Source organism: Oryctolagus cuniculus, chromosome 21 (genome assembly GCF_051225735.1).
Source record: "Oryctolagus cuniculus isolate XC-2025 breed Fujian yellow rabbit chromosome 21, ASM5122573v1, whole genome shotgun sequence".
Taxonomy (NCBI): domain Eukaryota; kingdom Metazoa; phylum Chordata; class Mammalia; order Lagomorpha; family Leporidae; genus Oryctolagus; species Oryctolagus cuniculus.
Genome location: NC_142887.1, coordinates 25,817,335 through 25,838,892, shown reverse-complemented (window position 1 = coordinate 25,838,892; position 21,558 = coordinate 25,817,335). Strand labels below are relative to the sequence as shown.

The 21,558-nt window shown below is 42.2% G+C and overlaps 1 protein-coding gene across 3 annotated transcripts in view; it reads left to right on the top strand.

Moving 5' to 3' along the window:
* Positions 1–21,558, top strand: part of TTC28 (tetratricopeptide repeat domain 28) — a 700,068-nt gene that overhangs the window by 377,585 nt on the left and 300,925 nt on the right. For all 3 annotated transcript variants that reach the window (XM_051826641.3, XM_008274620.5, XM_051826643.3), the window contains one exon: positions 20,181–20,328. In XM_051826641.3, the coding sequence (XP_051682601.3) occupies positions 20,181–20,328 (148 nt within the window). The remainder of the gene's footprint in view (positions 1–20,180; positions 20,329–21,558) is intronic.

Sequence of the window (21,558 nt, the reverse complement as noted above, 5' to 3'; positions counted from 1 at the left end):
GTAATAATGCCTGCTATCCACGGTTGTTATGGGCCCTAAAGAACTTGTCTCCTAGCCGGCGCCGTGGCTCAATAGGCTAATCCTCCACCTTGCGGCGCCGGCACACCGGGTTCTAGTCCCGGTCGGGGCGCCGGATTCTGTCCCGGTTGCCCCTCTTCAGGCCAGCTCTCTGCTATGGCCAGGGAGTGCAGTGGAGGATGGCCCAGGTGCTTGGGCCCTGCACCCCATGGGAGACCAGGAAAAGCACCTGGATCCTGGCTCCTGCCATCGGATCAGCGCGGTGCGCCGTCTGCAGCGGCGGCCATTGGAGGGTGAACCAACGGCAAAGGAAGACCTTTCTCTCTCTGTCTCTCTCTTTCACTGTCCACTCTGCCTATCAAAAATAAAAAAAAATTAAAAAAAAAAAAAAAGAACTTGTCTCCTGCCCTCCCTTCCCAACTGCCAGGGTCTTCTTCAAGTCCCCTGAGCCTGCTGCACTTGGTCCCTGTCAGCCTGTGCTTCCCCCAGTGCCCTTTCCTCCACTGGCTCCCTACCATCCCTGCTGTTAGCTTAAATGTTACCTCTTTTGAGGATGTTTTTTAAATGGGGTATCTCTCCTTCCCAATTATTTTTATGATGATACATGTTTTACTTCTTTATTGAACTTTCACTATGCATTTTACATTTGTTTCTGTTTTCTACCTATATGTTCTCCCTTGAGTTTTCACTGACACTGTGTCTAAGACAGAACTGACATGCAAATATTTGTTTAAAGAGGAAGTGAGTGAATATAAAACACCCTGAAAGAGTGTTAGTAAATTAGGAGCCACTTAAGGACTGGTAACATAATGTTATGACTATTGTTTTCCCTCCACGTGGATGTGGGTATCCACTCTTTGCTTCCTGCCTTAGAGCACAGATACAGAGCACTGAGTGGTATTCACATTTCCCATGTCACCTGGAGTCAGGACCAAGGGGAAAGTATTTTCTTTTTTCTTTAATTAAAACATGCAATTGATTCCTGTTGTTCATAGTAATTATATTATATGAAGTGACTTCAAATGCTGAGTTAGCAAATGTTTGAACCATTGCTTGTAGGGGAGAGGCAGGGTTACGCTCCTGTGAGCCTCTGGCCACAACATTTTTGACAACTGATTGGTACATAGCCTTTAAAATGTTTTTAAAGTGGCCAGTCTTGTGACGTAGTGGATAAAGCTGCCGCTTGCAATTTGCATTCCAGCTGCTCCATTCTGATCCAGTTCACTGGTAATGGCCTGCAAAAATCTGTGGAAAGGGGGCCAGTATTGTGGTGTAGCAGGTTAAGCCTCCATCTGTGATACTGGCATCCCGTATGGGCATGGGTTCATGTCCTGGCTGCTCCACTTCCAATCCAGCTCTCTTGCTAATGGTCCTGGGAAAGCAGCAGAAGATGGCCCCAATGCTTGGGCTCCTGCACCTACATGGGAGACCTGGAAGAAGCTCTGGAATGATGGCTTCAGCTCAATCCAGCCCTAGCATTGCAGCTTTTTGGGGAATGAACCAGCAGATGGAAGATCTCTCTCTGTTCCTCCCTCTCTCTGTGTAACTCTAATTTTATATATATATATATATATGTGTGTGTGTGTGTGTGTGTGTGTGTGTGTATATATATAAAACGTGGAAGATTGCCCAAGTGAAGTGTTTGCAAACCTTTGTGAACCATTGATTGGAAGATTTCTCTCTCTGTAATTCTGCTTTCTTTCTTTTTTTTTTTTTTTAAGATTTATTTATTTACTTGAAAGACAGAGTTACAGAGAGAGAGAGAGAGAGAGAGAGAGAGAGAGGTCTTCCATTCACTGGTTCACTCCCCAGATGGCCACAATGACTGGAACTGTGCTGATCTGAAGCCAGGGGCTAGGAGCTTCCTCCAGGTCCCCCACACAGGTGCAGGGGCCCAAGGACTTGGCCCATCTTCTACTGCTTTTCCCAGGCCATAACAGAGAGCTGGATTGGAAGTGGAGCAGCCAGGACTTGAACCAGCACCCATGTGGGATGCCGGCACTGCAGGCAGCAGCTTTACCCGCTATGCCACAGTGCCAGCCCCACTCTGACTTTCAAATAAATGAATTAATCCTCTTTAAAAATTTTATTTTTAATTTATTTGAGAGACAGACACACACACACACATACAGAAAGAGTGATAGATACAGAGATTGTCTGCTGGTTCACCCCACATATGCCCACAATAGCTCCATACTCAGGGAGTCAGGAATGGAATCCGGTCTCCACGTGGGTTGCAGGAACCCACCTATTTGAACCCTCGCTGCTGCTTCCCAGGGTATCCATTAGCAGGAAGCTGGAATCCATGGCGGGACTCACGCCCAGGCACTCTGATACGGGATACAGGTGTCCTGAGAGCAGCATCTCAGCTGCAGGCCAGATGCCCACGCAGTACATAACCGGGTTGATGTGTGCCCCTGTTTAAATCCATCTGACTTAATCTGTGTTGTTGATTCATTAACGGCGAACTCAGGACCAACAACACTGCAACTTATGCCCGAAAAAGGCGTACCTAGTATGTATTTTCTCTCCGAGGCACAGCACAACCTTCTTGCATCTAGGGACACTAGACAATGCAGTGGTACTCTGCATGGGGCTATTTTAGACAGTGAAATCAGGCACACGGAGGATGCTTGTTTACAGTATGGGAATGTGTGGGTCCCACAACTCAATTGATTTTGGGTTTTACAAATAAATTTTAGTAGTTAGGAGAATTAACAAACAGAGAATCTTTAAATAATGAGGTTGACTATACATATATCTATCCATTATGTATACCTAATAATCTCACAATGTAATATTTTGGCTTTTTAAGTGATACATATTTATATAAATACCAATGTAAACAACTCTTTTCTTTCACAGTGATTTTGGTCATTTGTTTTATATAAAGCATATTTTATTTTTATGTATTTTCATTTCACACTGGGCTTGCTATATATGCATTTGTATGCAAATACTTTTGCTGAGATGTCCGAAGCATTGTTTTACCTTTAAAAAATACTTATGTTTGGCCAGCGCCGCTGCTCAGTAGGCTAATCCTCTGCCTTGTGGCGCCGGCACGCCGGGTTCTAGTCCTAGTCGGGGCGCTGGATTCTGTCCCGGTTGCCCCTCTTCCAGGCCAGCTCTCTGCTGTGGCCCGGGAGGGCAGTGGAGGATGGCCCAAGTGCTTGGGCCCTGCACCCCATGGGAGACCAGGAGAAGCACCTGGCTCCTGCCTTCGGATAGGCGCGTTGTGCCGGCCGCAGCACGCCGGCCGCGGCGGCCATTGGAGGGTGAACCAACGGCAAAGAAAGACCTTTCTCTCTGTCTCTCTCTCTCACTGTCCACTCTGCCTGTCCAAAAAAAAAAAAACCCAAAAAACAAAACTTATGTTTTGAAAAAAATCATCCACCTGAATTTGATCTCTATAGGTTTATCCCTTTGTTTGATTTGGGTGTGGTTTGACCCACTTTGGAGAAGTTAGCAAATAGGCCAACTGCGAGTAACCAAAATCAGACTTGAAAAATAAAAATTTAAAGCAGACTTGTAAAGAAATCAGCTCATGAAGTTTTAGCAGACAGATTAACCTTGTTGTCATAGAACTGTCAGTGCTTTCTTCTGGTAAAATATAAGTAAAAGGTACCTGTCTTTTGTTCTTAATCTTTAATTGTAATAAGGATTCTCATTTCAGCTACCTCATTTACTGAAAATAACAAGTTCCTGGGTGGGCGTTTAACCTGATTGTTCAGCTGCTAGTGAAGATCAATGCATCCTAAATAGGTTACCTGGGTTTGATTCCTGGCTCTGTCTCCAGACACCAACTTACTGCTCACGCAGGCCCTGTGAGGCAGCACATGGTGACTCCAGGGAATGGGTTCTTGCCACCCACGTGGAAGACCTGGCCTGAGTGCCTGGCTTCTGGCGTCCTCCCTGCTCAGCCCCAGTTGTGTGGGCATTTGGGAAGTTAGCTGGCAGAGGAGTGCACATGCTCCCTCCGCTACATGCCCTCCCTCCCATAAGTAAATAAACATTTTTTAAAAAGAGAAAATAATAGATTCACAAGTATGTAAAATTCACACTTTCACTATTTTTATGTGTGCAATTCAGTGGAATTAATTAAGTTTACAAAGTGGTTCACCTGTCACCACTATTTATCAAACCTTTCCAGTTAAACTGATGGTGTGTGTAGTTCGTTGAATTTTAGCATGTATAGGTTCATTTAAGCACCTTAGAAGAGAAGAGCTCCCTCATCCTGCCCCTATGTAGTCAGTTTTCCTCCACCTTTATTTTTTTTTTAAGATTTATTTATTTATTTGAAAGTCAGAGTTACAAAGAGAGAGGAGAGTCAGAGAAAGAGGTCTTCCATCCGATGGTTCACTCTCCAGATGGCCGCAATGGCCGGAGCTGTGCCGATCCAAAGCCAGGAGCCAGGAGCTTCTTCCGGGTCTCCCACTTGGGTGCAGGGGCCCAAGGACTTGGGCCATCTTCTACTGCTTTCCCAGGCCATAGCGGAGAGCTGGACAGGAAGTAGAGCAGCCGGGTCTCGAACCGGCGCCCATATGGGATGCCGGCACTTCAGGCCAGGGCATTAACTTACTGAGCCACAGCACTGGCCCCTCCTCCACCTTTAAACCCCAGCAATCACTGATTTTATACCTTTGTCTTTTCCAAAGTTTCATTATACTAAAGTTATGTGGTCTGTGGTATAGAGGGTCACCCCAGGGCACTGGGCAGGCTAGGAAGGGGTGGTGCAAACTCTCCAGCTGCACCCAGAAAGGTGCATTACCTGACTGAGCACCTGCCTGTGCTGTTGCATGCAGCACAGCACCGTTCGTTCCTTTTGGTGACTGAGTGCTGTTGGTTGTATGGATGCATCATCGCAACATGTCTGTCTGCTTTGGGGTTGTTCACGGTTTGGGGAAATTATGAATAGAGCTGTTGTAAACCTTCAAGTACAGGTTTCGTGTGAACATAAGTTCTTCTAGGATAAATACATAGAAGTAGAATTTCTGGGTCATATGATGAGTCTAAGTTTTATTTTGTAAGAAACTGCCAAACTCTCTCTCTCTCTTTCTCATTTGAAGTGTTTTATTTTTAAGATTTATTTATTTTAAAGTCATAGTTACAGAGAGAGAGAGGAGAGACAGAGAGAGAAATCTTCACCCACTGATTCACTCCCCAGATGGTCACACTGGGCCAGGCTGAAGACAGGGGCCAGGATCTTCATTTGGGTCTCCCACATGGGTGGCAGGAGCCCAAGCCCTTGGACCACCCTCCATTGCCTTTCCGAAGCCATCAGCAGGGAGCTGGATCAGAAGCTGAGCAGCTGGGACGTGAACTGGTGCCCATATGAGGTGCTGATATCACAGGTGCTGGCTTTACCCACTAGGCCACAGGAGTCCCTTCGGATAAGTTTTTAATGGCATTTCATTGTGGTTTTTAAATTTACATGACTTTAATGGTTATTGATATTGAACATCTTTTCATGTGTTCAGTATCCGTCTCAATGTTCTCTCTGTTCAAATCTGTTGCCCATTTTTAAATTGAAATCTTTGTTTTTTAACTGTTAGGTTTTCAGGGTTCTTTGTGTATAGTAGATACATATCCTCTTTCAAATACGTGTTTTGCAAATATTTCTTTTGGTCTGTATCTTGACATTTTATTCTCTGAATATCTTTCATAGAGCAAATGTTTTTAATTTTGAGGAAGTCTAATTTATCAAATTTCCTTTCTGGAGTGTACTTTCAATGTCATTTTTTAATTATTAATGAGATGAAATGCATACATAAAATCAACCATCTTAAAGTGAACAATGCAATGATATTCAATATAGTCACAGTGTTATACAACTACTACTTCTATCTAGTTTCAGGACATTTTTATCGCCAGCCCCACTGAACAGTCACTAACCTTGTCTACCTACTCCTGGCCACCACCAATCAGCTTTCTGTCCCTATATATGTACCTATTCTGGATGGTTCATAAAATCAGAATATTACATGTAAACTTTACTGCCTGACTTTTTTCACTTAATATGTTTCTGAGCTTCATCCGTATTATAGCATGTCTCACTATTTCATTGTTTTTATATAGATTAAGTAATATTTCATTATATGTATGTACCAGATTTTATTTATCCTCCCGGTCGCTGGTAGATATTTGAATTATTTCCACCATTTGGCTATTGTGAAGAGTGCTTATTTGAACAGACATGGAAAAATATTTGGTGCTGGCATTTGGCGTGTCAAGTAAAATTGCTGCCTGCAACCCAGGCATCTCGTGTACTGCTGGTTTGTGTTCCAGCTGCTCCACTTCTGATTCAGCTCTTCTGCTAATGGCCTGGAAAAAGCAGTGGAAGATGGCCCGGGTGTTTGGGCCTTTGGTACCAGGTGGAGACTCAGATGAAGCTCCTGGCTTCCACCTGGTCCAGCCCTGGCTATCGTGGCCATCTGGGGAGTGAACTGGCAGATGGAAGATCTCTCTTTCTCAGTATGTCTCTCCCTGTCTCTGTAGCTCTTTCAAAATAAATAAATAAATCTTTTAAAAGGGAAGTATGTGATTTTCTGTTTTTAATTTTTTTGGGGATATACTGGGAGTGAAATTGCTGGGTTATATGGTAATTCTATGTGTAACTTTATAAGGAACTGCTACATTGTTTTCTATACTTGCTAAAACATTTTATGTTCTTTGTTTTATTTTATTTTATTCTTTTTGGCCAGGCAGAGTTAGACAGAGACAGAGTTACAGTGAGAGAGAGACAGAGAGAAAGGTTTTCCTTCCATTGGTTCACTCCCCTAATGGCCGCTACGGCTGACACTGCACCGATCCGAAGCCGGGAGCCGGGTACTTCCTCCTGGTCTCCCATGCGGGTGCAGGGACCCAAGCACTTTGGGCCATCCTCCACTGCCCTCCCAGGCCACAGCAGAGAGCTGGACTGGAAGAGGAGCAACCAGGACTAGTACCCGGCACCCTAACCGGGACTAGAACCCAGGGTGCTGGCACCGCAGGTGGAGGATTAGCCAAGTGAACCACAGCGCTGGCCCATTTTATGTTCTTAATAATGCACAAGGGTTTTGATTTCTCCATATCCTCACCAACACTTTGTCATTTTTTACTTAGAGAAAAATTTAATTGTAGCCATTCTAGTAGATGTGAAATGGTATCTCACTGAAATTTTGATTTGCATTTTCCTAATGGCTAATAATGTGAAACAAATATCTTATACTGTTGTTGACCATTTGTATGCCTTCTTTGGAGAAATGTCTATTCAAATCTACTGCTCATTTTAAATTGGGTTGTTTTTATTTTTGTTGTTGAGTTGTAAAAGTTCTTTATGTATTCTGAACATTAGACTCTTATTAGATATGTGATTTGTTGATATTTTTCCCATTCAGTGTATTGTCTTTTTATTTTCCTGACAATATCCTTTAATATTTTGAATCTTGAATCAGCGGCCATTGGAGGGTGAACCAATGGCAAAGGAAGACCTTTCTCTCTGTCTCTCTCTCTCACTGTCCACTCTGCCTGTCAAAAAAAAAAAAAAATATATATATATATATATATATATACATCAGGGCTGGTGCCTTGGCTCACTTGGTTAATCCTCCACCTGCGGTGCCAGCATCCAATATGGGCTCCAGTTCTAGACCCAGTTGCTCTTCTTCCAGTCTAGCTCTCTGCTGTGGCCTGGGAGGGCAGTGGAGGATGGCCCAGGTGCTTGGGCCCGGCACCCGCATGGGAGACCAGGGAGAAACATCTGGCTCCTGTCTTCGGATCAGTGCAGCGCCAGCTGTTATGGCCATTAGGGGAGTGAACCAATGGAAGGAAGACCTTTCTCTCTCTCACTGTCTATAACTACCTGTCAAAAAAAAAAAAAGAATAAAAAAAGTACATAAATATAGGTGTGTGTGTATATATGTATATGTACATATATTCTCTGTAGTTTATAACAAATGAATCACTATGCTGTGGGGTGGTTGAAGAGATTATATGTATGTGGAGACAAAGGATTTATGAGAATGCTGTATTTTCTGCTCAGTTTTTCTATGAACCTGAAACTGCTTAAAAATAAAGTTTATTAATTAGAAAAAAAATTCTCTCCCTAAAACCTTCAAAAAACCTTTGATATTTTAGGGGATGTCTCATGTTTTGTATGACTTTGCCCTTCTCCCTGGTGTAATGCTATGGATTGCCATTTGAATTATAATTTGAAGAGAAAAGCAAGAGTTGATAGCCAGAAAGAGTAAAGAAGTAAGTTAATGGTGGAACTGCATCTGCCCATGGAAGCTGTATGCAGAGATCTTATGTCCCAATGTATAGATGTTTATAGTAATCATTTTCATAGACTGCTTTCCGGAAGGAGTGGATTCCCATTGATCTGGAATGGTTTGGCTATAGCAATGTTATGGTGGGCACAATACCACTTGGCTTTTTTGAACAGTTAGTGCATGCTCAGGCTGCTTTAATTCTCTCATTGCTGGCTTCAGTGAGTGTCCTACTCCAGCATTCTTCCTGCCCACTATCAGTTTTTCCCATGTTGCTCCTGGTCTTTCGACATTCCCTGGGACAGGCTATGTGTGTGAAAGCCCATGTTCTCGTTGTTCTTGGGTGGGAGGTAGATTGGTCGGGGAGGGTATAGAATTCATGCTGAAGCCAGATGATTTCTTGGAGAATGTTCAGGACATTCCCTGGTTTTCTTCTTGGCATGAGTTTGTACACTTCCTGTGCCACACCCATAGGCAAAGCACAAGATATGGAAAGTTCAGAACTACTGCTTGAGGGGACTTCAAACTTAGTTTGTTGTTTATTTTTAAAGCTTAGAAGAGAAATTCCAGATGATGGTACTCACATTTTATAATCTTACATAAAATGTAACTTTGGGAATTCCTCCAGTGCTAGAAAATGACACCTACCTAGTTATTAAACTCCTGGTTCGTATTTCTTCTTTTCTTCAACTTCTTATTGAATTTCTAAATCATTTTTAAAATATAATCGTCTTATAAATGTGTTACCTTGTCAGTTTTCATAGTATTAGTTTAAAGTTAATTTTGCAAAAAGAACTAGCTGACGTGATATGAAATAATCAATATTGAGAGCACATTTCCCTAAGAAATAGATTCTAAATGTGCTAAATCCAACACTGGAGAGAAAAACAATTCCCCAGCTGCAGATTTGGTTAGAACATTATGTTTAGGCAATTTAGGCCGCTGGCTGTGGGTTCCAAACTAAATAATGATGTTTTCTAAAATAGCACCCAGTTTCTTGCATGTGCTTTGAGTGTACAATAAGACACAATAGTTGAGAAAAAAAAACAGTAAAAAATATAAGTGTGTTTTTCTGGGGAAGGGGTCATTACTCCCAGTTGAGCAGGTAAAAGAGATTCCCAGGTGAAGAATGTGTTTTGTTTTATTTTTAACAAAAACTATCAACAAATAAAAGCAAGAGAAAATTTCACTTGAAAGCATCAGAAGATAAAAGAAGCATAGCAGATTGTATTGCAGGTAAAAATCCATTTTAGCCAGCAAACAAACAAGCCTTGCTGGGAGGCTTGCTGGTGGCGCCTTTTGTTTCTCTTTGATTTAAAGCTTTATGCCTGTAATCTAATTAACATCGAACTGAGCTGCAAGTACAGTGGCCTGTTTGGTTCAATAATAATACATTTATAGGAAAGGTTAATGAAATGAATTTTTCCTCCATCCAATTCATTAAAAATTGTTTTACAATCAACAATTGCTAATGGATTAGAGATTAAATATTCATGTTCATGATTTTTCTATGTCATTTCTGATTTTTCTTCATTTCTGCTTCCATACGTTGAATTTTACACATACAAAATTCCCAGACAAAAAGCTGATTTGGAGGCTAATTGCACACCATTAATTTTTTTTCTAATCAAAGAGGTAGTATGGAGGGGACAGTTTTGTGATACAGTGGGTTAAGCTGCCACTTACAATACCAGCATCCCATTTGAGTTCTGATTCCAGTCCCAGCTGCTCCATTTCCAGTTCAGCTTCCTGCTAATTTACCTGGGAAGGCAGTGGAGCATGGCCCAACTGCTTGCCTCTGAGACCAGGATGGAGTACCTAGCTTCTGGCTTTAGCCTGGCCCAGACCTTGCTGTTGTGGCCATTTGGGTAATGAAACATTGAATGGAAAATCTTTCTCTCTCTCTCTCTGTCTCTCTTTCTCTCTGTTGCTCTGCCTTTCAAATAAATCTTTTCTTAATAAAAAGTAATATGGAATAGTGAAAAGACTATTCAGAGGTTTGTTTTCCTTTGTAGCTGTATGATTTTAAGTTTCGTAACTGACTTTTGTGCAATGGTCATAATAAGAACTTCTTGCTGGGTATTTTGAGAGTTAATGGTAAACTGGAAAGCATCTAGCAAAATAGCTGGCACAGTGTAGCTGTTCAACAAATGTAACTTAGAGACGGTTTCAAAAGTAAAAAAAAATCTATGTATATTAGATGACTTACAGTGGTGGGACTGATACGACAATACTGGGCTCTTTCTGATGCTAAAATAGGTGTCAGAGTTGGACCTCAGAAAAGCCTGTTATAATGTTAATAATTGTCGCTCCCCGTCTTCGTGGAGGAACGACACAGGATTCTGCGTTGTTCTTTCGTCTCTCGGCCCTCCCCGGGTTTGCTGCTGGTTCTTCCCGGGTTGGCTACTGGTCCTTCCCAGGTTGGCTGCTGGTCCTTCCCGGGTTGGCTACCGTCCCTTCCACCTCCGTGGAAGGGCGGTTCCCCCTGCCACATTCCCCACTTCCGCAGGGGAGCGGCACACCGCCGGCCGGCTCTCTCGGGGGCTGCACAGGTGTTCCCCTTAGATGTTCCTGGTGCATGTTGTCTCTCTCCTCCTTTATAGTCCTCCTCCGCCAATCCTAACTCGACTGCCCACACGCCGAGTACGCTGCTCTCCTCCAATCAGGAGCAGGATCAGCTCCTGGAGGTCATCACTCAAGTTGGCAAGAGGCAGCTGCGTAGAAGCTGTTTTCTCCTCTCCCAGCGCCATATTGTGGGAGAGCAGATGCATAGAATAAGTCTTAATTCCAGTAACTCAGTCCAGTCCGGGTTGCTCCCCACAATAATCAGTATATCATAAAGTCTCTGAAAGGAAGGAGGGTTTCATTTATTTCTCATTTATTCTATTTTCATTTATTTTTCATTTATTCTATTCTACAAATAGATTTTTGGTCTTCCATTTTCTGTTAAAAGATTTATTTATTTATTTGAAAGTTAGAATTACAGAGAGAGAGAGGGGGAGAGAGACCTTGCATTTGCTGGTTCACTCCCCAAGTGGCCACAATGTCCAAGGCTGGTCCAGGCTGGAGCCAGGAGCCAGGAGCTTCCTCCAGATCTCCCACATGCGTGGCAGGGACCCAAGCGCTTGGGCCATCCTCCGCTGCCCTCCCAGATGCATCAGCAGGGAACTGGATCAGAAACAGAGCAGCCAAGACTCGAACTGGTACCCATATGGATGCTGGCGTCAGAGGCGGTGGCTTTACCTGCTGTGCTGCAACACTGGCCCCGGTCTTCCATTTTCTTCTGCTCATTCTCCTTTTCTCTCCAGGCCAAATGACTTTATTTAGCCCATATTTAATGTTTATCCCAAATAATGAACTTATTAGGTAAACCCAAACAACTGCCAAACTATTAACATTTTAAAAAATGATTTTTGCTAAAAAACTTTCCTCAAATATATTACCTACTTCATAGACTTTTCTAAAACAAAAGATGACAATTGTAAGTTAACTGTTTCCTCAGTGACTCCGGTGATCATTGTAGTCTTTAATTTTCGAGAGTGACACTGTGAGAGACTCAGTCCCGTTTATATATATATATATATATATATATTTATATATATATATATATATATTTAAGTGCCCACTCTGTGCTTTGTTATTTCAGGTCAATGAGCAAACATCACTACAACCTTCTAAGGTCACCCTTATCGCTCTGTAAGTGCAAGTGGACTGTAAAGTTTGGTGGAGTTTTGTGGCCTGGTCAAAGGCACAGAGCTAGAAAACACCTAGAACAGGAGTCTCCTGTCAACCCCAGAGGCCCTCTTTCTCTCTCACACAGAGCTTCAGGGCAGAGGTTTTGTAGTTATTTCGCTTGTTTAGTTTTTGGCCTTTGAGTTTCTTCCATTTAGGTTTGTCCTTGGTTATTGTTAGAGGAAGACCAAGCTCTACAATTACATTGGCTGATAAAATAGATATGAGCCACTGTAGCTCTTTAAATTTAGTGAATAGGGGCCTGTGTTGTGGCTTTGTGGGTAAAGCCTCTGATGCCAGCATCCCCTGTGGGTGCCTGTTGAAGTCCTGGACGCCCCACTTGCAGTCCAGTTCCCTGCTAATGCACTTGGGAAAGTGCAGAAGATGGCCCAAGTGCTTGGGTCCCTGCACCCACATGGGAGACACAGACGAAGCTCCTGGCTTCAGCCTGGCCCAGCCCTAATCATTGCAGCCTTTTGGAGAGTGAACCAGTAGATGGAAGATCTCTTTCTCTTTCTCTCCTCCCCTCTGTAACTGTGGCTTTCAAATAAACAAAAAATAAATTTTTAAAAAAGTAAATTTAGTAAATAAAATTTAAAGTTTAGCTTCTTAGTTCCGCTGGCCACATTTCAAGTGCTCAGTAACAGTAACCACATGTCACAAGCTAGAGTCTGCCATTGTGAAACAGTATAGAGAATGTTCCTGTCTTCACACAAAATTGTTTTGGGCAGAACTGTTCTGGGTAACTTCTTCCTTGTCCTGAATGAAACAAATATATAGCAAAACTAATCACATGTATGTATCCTGTGAGGTGCCTGGCTGATGTGAGGATGAAAACCTATTGAGGACATGGGTCCTGTGCCTTCATTTTTATGTGCAAAGGAAAAGACACATGTATAGTATATAGACTACAGTAACTTTTACTGTAGGTTGTTGCAGTGGATTCGTTTCTGAGAGGAGGAGCATGGTGGGGACAAGAAGCTCGGAGTCAACACACAGATACCGGGAGTCGGGTGAAAGCAGGCCTGAGGCAAGCAGCCTGCAGACTTGTTTATTTCAGTTGCTACAGCTGCTTATATAGCCAAGACAGCCAATCTGGTCAAGGGGCGGTCTATTCCCTAACCAATCACAGCCTGTTGCCAGTAGGGCTCTGTTGCCAGGCAGTTTCTGAAACTATCCAATCACAGTCTGTTGTCAGTCAGGCTCTGTTGTCATGTGGTTTCTGAAGCCATCCAATCACGACCTGTTGTCAGTCAGGCTCTGTTGTCATGTGGTTTCCGAAGCCATCCAATCACGGCCTGTTACCAGGCAGTTTCTGTTGTCAGTGGCCATCTTGGCATGACCTTCTCACCTTCTCATTCCACCACAGTAGGTAATATGTGTGTTTACATTTTGCTCATATGCTTGATATCTATTTCAAGTAATACTAGCAGACTTTCATTTACTCATGAGGTACTTTCCTGAAAAGGTGTATGAACTTCAATGTTATAAAATATCAACTATGCAAATATCAGACAAAAGACAGACGTGTTCAAGTGAAGAGTGTTAATTCTCAGATAACTAAAAAATAAAATCTTAAATAATGTCTTTCTTTTTAAGTTTGTTTAAAATATATTCTCTAATTTCATCTTTTCTTAGTAGACATGGTTGTTTTGTGTACATTCAATGATGTTAAAGGTTGGGTTTGGCACCCTGCAGTCATTTTCATTTTTGACCCAGTTGTGTTAAATTATAAATCATTGCTGTTGCTTAAGCAGGGAACCAATGACGTGATCCATCACTGCTGCCTCCCAGGGTCTGCATTAGCAAAGAACCTAGAATCAGGAGCCAGAACTTTGTATCAAACCCAGGTACTCTGATGTGGGATGCAGGCGTCCTGACCACATCCCAGCTGCTAGGCCAAATGCCCATTCCTGCTGCTGCTTTTTAGAATTAGAACCATTTCTGTTTTATCCATTTCTCTCATTTTTTAAAGATTTATTTTATTTATTTGAGTGATGGATACAGAGAGAGGTAGAGACAGAGATAGAGAGAGGTCTTCCATCTGCTGGTTTACTCCCCAAATGGCTGCAATGGCCTGAGCTAAGCTGATCTGAAACCAGGAGTCAGGAGCTTCTTCCTGGTCTTCCATGTGTGTTCAGGGGCCCAAGCACTTGGGCTATCCTCTGCTGCTTTCCCAGACACATTAGCAGGGAGCTGGACCAGAAGTGGAGCAGCTGGGACTCAGCGCCACATGGGGTACTGGTGCTACAGGCTGGGGCTTTAACCCACTGCACCACAGCACCAGCCCCATTTCTGTCATATTTTTTTTAAGATTGATTTATTTATTTGAAATTCAGAGTCACACAAAGAGAGGAGGAGAGGCAAAGAGAGAGAGAGAGAGGTCTTCTATCTGCTGGTTCATCCCCAATTGGCCACAATGGCTAGAACTGTGCCGATCCAAAGCCAGGAACCAGGTGTTTCTTCCCAGTCTCCCATGCGGGTGCAGGGGACCAAGGACTTGGGCCATCTTCTACTGCTTTGCCAGGGCATAGCAGAGGGGTGGATCGGGAGTGGAGCAGCCGGGACTCGAATCAGCATCCATAGGGAATGCTGGCACTGCAAGCGGCAGCTTTACCTGCTACACCACAGTGCCAGTCCCCTCATTTCTGTCATTTAAAAAAAAGATTTATTTATTATTTGACAGACAAAGTGACAGAAACAGAGGGAGATATACACAGAGACAGAGAGAGATGAATCTTCTGTCTGCTGTATCGCTGCCCAGATGACTGCAATAGCCTGACTTCTTCCAAGTCAATGCCAGGAGCCAGAAACTCCATCTAGGTCTCCCACATAGGTGACAAGGATACAAGTACTCGGGCCATTCTCCACTGCCTTTCCCGGCAAATTTGCCCTGTGCTGGATTAAAAGTGGAGTAGCTGGGGCTCAAATCCATGCTCTAATATGGGACGCTGGTATTGTAAGCGGTGGCTTAAACTGCCGAGCCACAACACCAGCCCATGAAATCATTTTTAAAATAAAATAATTGGGCTGGTGCACAGTGGGTAAAGCCACCACCTGCAGTGCCAGCATCCCATATCGGCATCAGTTCAAGCACTGGCTGCTCCACTTCTGATCCCAGCTCTCTGCTGTGGCCTGGGAAAGCAGTGGAAGATGGCCCAAGTCCTTGGTCCCCTGCACCTGCATGGGAGACCCAGAAGAAGCTCCTGGCTCCTGGCTTCAGATGGGTGCAGCTCCGGCTGTTGTGGCCATCTGAGGAGTATACCAGCAGATGGAAGATGTCTCTCTCTCTCTGCCTCTGCCTCTCTGTAACTCTGCCTTTCAAATAAATAAATAAATCTTCACAAAATTTTTAAAAATAAAATAATAAAGGGAAACAGTAAAAAGTCACATGATTTGCAAAGATTGTTGAGCAAAGATGGCAATGATGTGGAGAGCACATATTGGATAGGAGATACAGTGTCATGTTATATTAGAAAATTGTTCTTTAGAAGATGTAAGCTCAAATTTAGACTCAAAGGTAGGTTAGCAGTATTAAAGTATAGCGTTTCTAAGTACAGATTAAGTCAAAATCAAAGGCAGGTTATTTGCAAATGCTTGAACTAAATACTGATTATGCATTGTGCATGTGTATAATATATACTCTATATCATTACATTATATATTTTAAGTTATAAAATACAACACACTTGTGAGGGTAGTAGCTTGCGCATTTGGGTCAAAGGAGAACAGAGTGTTAGGTTATTATTGTTGGGTTCCGTGGTGGGTTGGGATTGTGAACTAGGAATGGAGTGTTGGAAAAGAAGACTTAAAGGTCCTTCATTGCTTCCAGGGGTTCTTGCAGGGTGAATGATGTACTGCTTCACATGTCCAGTCTCTGACTATTTTTACTTTAACCCCCTGGGTAAAAGGAATGGCCACTTAATAAAAAGCAAATGCTAATAATACTAACAATTTTAACAACAGGTTGTAAATACTTTGGCCATTAGTTAAGTCTTTGTTATTGCTGAAATCTGATAGCATTGGTTACCATTAGATAGCACTTAGGGAGCTAGCAGTTACAGCTCGTAGTCAGAACATTTATAGCTTTTATATCCTTCCCTTCTAGACTGAGCACCTTGAGGGTATGAGTCCTGTCTTTGCTTCTTTGTATTGTGTGCCACAGTGTCTGGCAGTGTAAAATTTAAGGAATGTTAACTGAAGGAAAGAAGGAATGGAAATTTATTTTTGTAATGCAGTTGTCTTTATTAGTTCATGAGGTCATTTAGTAGCATGCATTAAGTAATCACTGTGCCTTCATAGTGAACAAAAAGCAAATAGATGAACAACTTTGACATATTTGGAAATCCAGGTATCCGACCTTTAGTCCCCTGTGTTAAAGGCTCCCTGCCAAGTCTCCTCCTCGTTGAAGTTTCAGCTGAAAACCATTGTTCCCAGTGGATAGGTGTTCTCAATAGTTAAGCCATGTTGCTCTTCTCCATTGTAGCATAACCAGTGACCACAGTGTGTGTGTGTGTGGTGCTTCATGAGCTAGAGGGTGTAAATATATATAAGCCGAGGTTTACTGAGCACCAAGAATTCAACAGTGCCTCATTTGCCCCAACTCGGCACTGCGTACAGTACACATGCTTTCTCTCAGCTGACCAAAATGTGCTGTCTCCCAGGGTAAGTGATTTCCTGTGAAATCTGGGGTGGTAAAAGAAAATTAGTAGCAAGAGCAGGGGGTGGGCAGTGGCGGGCAGATGGGCTCCAACTTGTCACACCAGTTTTCTTGAAGCTGTGGTAAACAGCGGTCACTCTCAGCACATCTTGACCTTTGCTTCGAAGGAGCTTGGCAGAGGGGCCCGTGGTGGCTGCTGTATCTCCTAAGACTTGGCAATACCTCTTTCTTCTATTTAGGTGGTTTAGAATTTTGTCTGTGAGTCATAACAGCAGTGACGGTGCCTCAATTGTAGTTTCCAGTTGCTAACAATGCTTTATTTTTCCTTAAAGTTCACACACACACAGTGGGGGCATAGAGACAGAGAGAGAGAGCTCCCATAGCTGGTTCGCTTCCTGAATACTCACAATTGCTGAGACTGGGTTGGACTGAAACTGGTACCTGGGAGCTCAATCCAGGTGTTACATGCAGACGGAAGGAACCTAAACACTTGAGCCATCCCCGCTGCCTCCCAGGGTCTCCATCAGCAGAAAACTGGAGTCAGGAGTTGGAGCCGGGGTTGCACCTTGGTTGTACTCTGCTATGGGATGTGGTGTCTTAACTGCTGGGCCAAACCAAACACCCGTCCCTGCTAGCAGTCTCTTATGGAGCAAGGGGAGGAGTGAATGAGTCTAAAATATTGTTTGAGTTTTTCTTGTATTTTGTTAGTCTTTAATTATGTTTTCTTGTTAAGATTCTTTTCTCATTGACTAATAATGAAAGTGACTAATTTTATTGAGTACTCATTGAATTTTCCTTATTCTTTCACAGTTCACATCATCTAGGTTTTATCATCAGCTTGAATTCTGTAGTGACATATCTTTCACAAATTTATAGTCAGCTAATTTTTATTCAACAGCTATTTGTACATGCAATGAATAGTGCATGAACAGAAATTGGAAGAGCCCCTTTCTCCGAGTTTGGAGCAGGGGTTTGTCAGAGCTTGATTCATTGTGCTATCTTGAAGGGATAACAGCTTTTAACTGATGCGGTCTTCTACAGTGGGAATGGGGATTCTGGAAGGGCATAGGGAAGAACCAAGAAAGACTTCTGGGCCTTCTCAGTCGTACCTCTTTGAAAAGTCTCGTGATGAAAGGCAGCCACAGCTGTGGGAGGAAGGCCTGGTCCTCCCTTTCCTGCTGAGGAAGCAAAGCTTGCCCACTCACCCAGAGCTGTGTGTGGAGGGGAGACCAGGGTTTGCATTAGACGCTGAACTTTGCCTTCCTCCCAAGGGGCTGCCAGCCATACTTCCCCGTGCCTCTACTTGGCAGAATCAGTTGCTCTCTCAGTAAAGTAATGAATGCTAAACTTGGGCTTTCAATATGCAGGGCATTCAATTTCGCTGAGACGGATTTAAGACTTTTGTGTTTCTTACAATCCATACCTGAAACAACTACAGACATCTTTTTGCTTCCTTCCATAAATAATAAAGTTTACAGATATTTGGTATGTATGTGTGTGTGTGTGTTTGCGTTTCAGTGTAGCTTTAATATAGCTTTCCTGCATGTATGTAAGCTACAGTTATTTTTGGTTGGAATGTGCTGTGTATTGCCGATTGGATTATAGGAACCACCTGAAATGGGACCTGAAAAGGGTAATGAAAAATGTCTGTAAACACATTAAAGATTAAAACAGTGACTGAGTCCAGTGAAAGAAAGTGGTCCTATGAATTAGTAATGAAAGTGCATTTATAGGTTATTGTCTTACCGGGGTCTGAGTTTTAATAGCTGCTGGCAGTTTAAACTAATAGGAGCCTGAATGACCCATACTAATTTTGAGTATTCATTCTGTTTATGGATTGTTTCTTAATAGAAACGCTAAATGGTGTTGCCCATCTTAAATTACCGCAAAGAGTTGTTGTAAAAATGAAATAAGATAAGGTAAATAAGCATATTTTGTAAATGTGAAAAGTGGTCTCCCTCTTCTGTGTGTGTATTAATATGTAATATAATATCATAAAATTATATGTTAAGATAACTGAACAGCAGTTTTAAGAGTTTGAAACTTTTTTAGATCCCGTGAATATAATTTGTGAGGATTTGTAAGTATATTGGTCATAAAAAAGCATTGTGAACAGCAGTATTTAAGTTGAGTAGGAAACTAAATCTTTCAGAAGTAGATGTTGTCATCTAAGCAAATGAATACCTAACAATGTGCCATTGTAATGTATTGTTTAATTAGGTACTAAGTCCTTTCTGGTTACATACTAATAATATTTTGTTTACTTGCTTGCTTTTACTCTGTGTATTTGAAAACAAATTGCAGTTTCTTACAACTGTTCTAAAATTTAACTATTTAAGTTCTAACTTCAAACATTTCATTAGTTCTCTGGCCCTTTCTGCAGTTAGTTAGAAGAAGGAATATTTTCTTATAACCACACATGATAATTCTAGTTTTTAAACTGATCAAATTGAAGAGCATATAGGCCAACAATTTTTTTGTTCCAAACAAAACACATATTTGTAGGCAACTGCTTTAAATATTATGTCTGAAACACCACATTAGAAATATGTAGTCGTGTTATATTACTCATTATTGAAATTATCTTAATAACAATCACACAATGATTTTTTTCCTTTTATTATATAAGGCGAAAATAGAAAATCAGTGGAATTTCTCTCTTATTTGTCTGGCATTATACTGGACACTTGGGGCAATCTCTAAGTTCCTGTCCTTGAGACGCTTAAGAAATTGAAATTAGGATTAGAAGTATTTTTAAAAGCATCAAAAACAATAAAAGCAGTTATGTCAACAAGTGCCAAAGAATGTGATTAAATTAGTAAGTGTCCTAGAGAGAGAAGGAGAAACAGAGAAAGAGGTCTTCCATCCCCTGGTTCACTTTCCTAATGGCTGCAACAGCCAGAGCTGGGCTGATCCAAAGCCAGGAGCCAGGAGCTTCTTCCTGGTCTCCCATGTGGGTACAGGGGCCCAAGCACTTGGGTCATCTTCTACTGCTTTCCCTGGCCATAGGGAGAGCTGGACCGGAAGAGGAGCAGCTGGGACTCAAACCGACGCCACAGGGGATGCTTAGCCTACTACACCACAGCACTAGTGAGGCTTTTTTCCCCCTTTTTTCAGCTGATTCATTTCCTAAATGGCACAATGGCCAGGGCTGAGCCAAGTACCTGGGCCACCTGCTGCTTTCCCATGTGCATTAGCAGGGAGCTGGATCAGAAGTGAAACAGCTGGGACTTGAATCAGCACCCATATAGAATGCTGGTGGCGCAAGCAGTGGCTTTACCCACTCTGCCACAACACCAGCCCCAAGAGTGAAGGTTTTATACAGAAGTTGCCTGAAGAGTATGGTTACATTTTATGATATTTGAAGAAATCAGTCCATTTGCTTATGGACTGTATATTAGGTTTTATAAATAAGGACATCTCAGTCTTATTTCTGCTGGCCTATTTGCTAGTGAGAAATCACCATCAGACTTGTTACTGCACAGTACAATAATAAAGCATGCTTTATCTCCCCTCACTTCCAGGCATACTTCCGACAGGGCGTTGCCCTCCAGTACCTTGGACGTCATGCGGATGCCCTGGCAGCCTTTGCCTCCGGGCTGGCTCAGGATCCCAAGAGCCTCCAGCTTCTGGTGGGGATGGTAGAAGCTGCCATGAAATCTCCCATGAGAGGTAAATGTGATTTGTTTCTAGCCTCCTAAGACTTTAAGTTCAACCATAGAGAACTGATGGATTATCTGCTTAGCCAAGATCTGAATTCTTAGACAAAGGGAGATCAAAAATCACTGTCAATATCTGATGTTAATGAGGCAGAAGAGTGTGCTGGAAAGCCCACTGACCTGGAAGTCTGTGGACCTAGATTATATTCGTAAATTTTTCATTAACCAAAAATGTAGTGACTGTGGGTAATAGAATCAACAACTCTGAACTTTAGAGTTATTTAAATAATCCCTTTTTTATATTTCTAAGAACCTGTAGTTCCAAACCACAACACCCATAATAATAAATTCATTTTCTCATGTGGACCATATGCCTTCTAGAAATGATCAAGTAAGAGAAGATATTAGAAATTCTTATTTTCAGAAAGGATATGCATATCGAACTGTAGGTTGTGCTAACATTTTTCAGAAGAGCATTTAAATAGGTTCACTGAATTAACAAGCGAGAGAAACAAGACAGTCACTAGTTTACATTTATTCTCCCTTTTATTACTTCCACTTTATACCAATTGCTATTCTAAAAAAGGAAGAGAAATCATTGAAAATGGTGCTGTGGAGGTGAGAGGAGTTCTAAGGCCCTGAAGAGACTGGCTTCTTTTTGTGGAACATTGAGTTTTGAGGGATGAGCTCTTGGGAAGGTTTGACTGGAAGTGTGTGCCAGTTGTTGTCTTTGGGGAGACATGGAGACACTCAGGCACATTTGCGGCATATAACAGACAGCCAATAATGTTTCACATTAATTAGGTTATGTCAAGCAGAACTTTATTTTTGACTCAGAAATGGTTCATTTTTGAATTTTTCATACGGAGAATGAAGCTAAATATTTTGATGGCAGCATCATTTGATATTTTATCTAGTTTTGAAAATGTCTGCATTCTTAGATAGTTTTAGTGTGCTGGCTAGTATTATACTTGGCTCAAAATATGAGCCAAATGAAAGTCTGATTAACTAAATGGTACTCATATACTCTCTGGACAATTTATAATTATAAAAAAATAGTTTCCAAGCAAATTAGGGATTTCATGTTTTAGAAAAGAAGGCGTAGGAATACCTCTCTTGGTGTGATTTTATAATCCATATAAAGCCGAGTCTTTGCGGTAGGAACCTAATGGCTTCTCCCCCTGGGGGACCTGCTGTTAATAAACCCTGGCTCAGAGCAGATGCGCTCTGGAGCTCCAGGGCT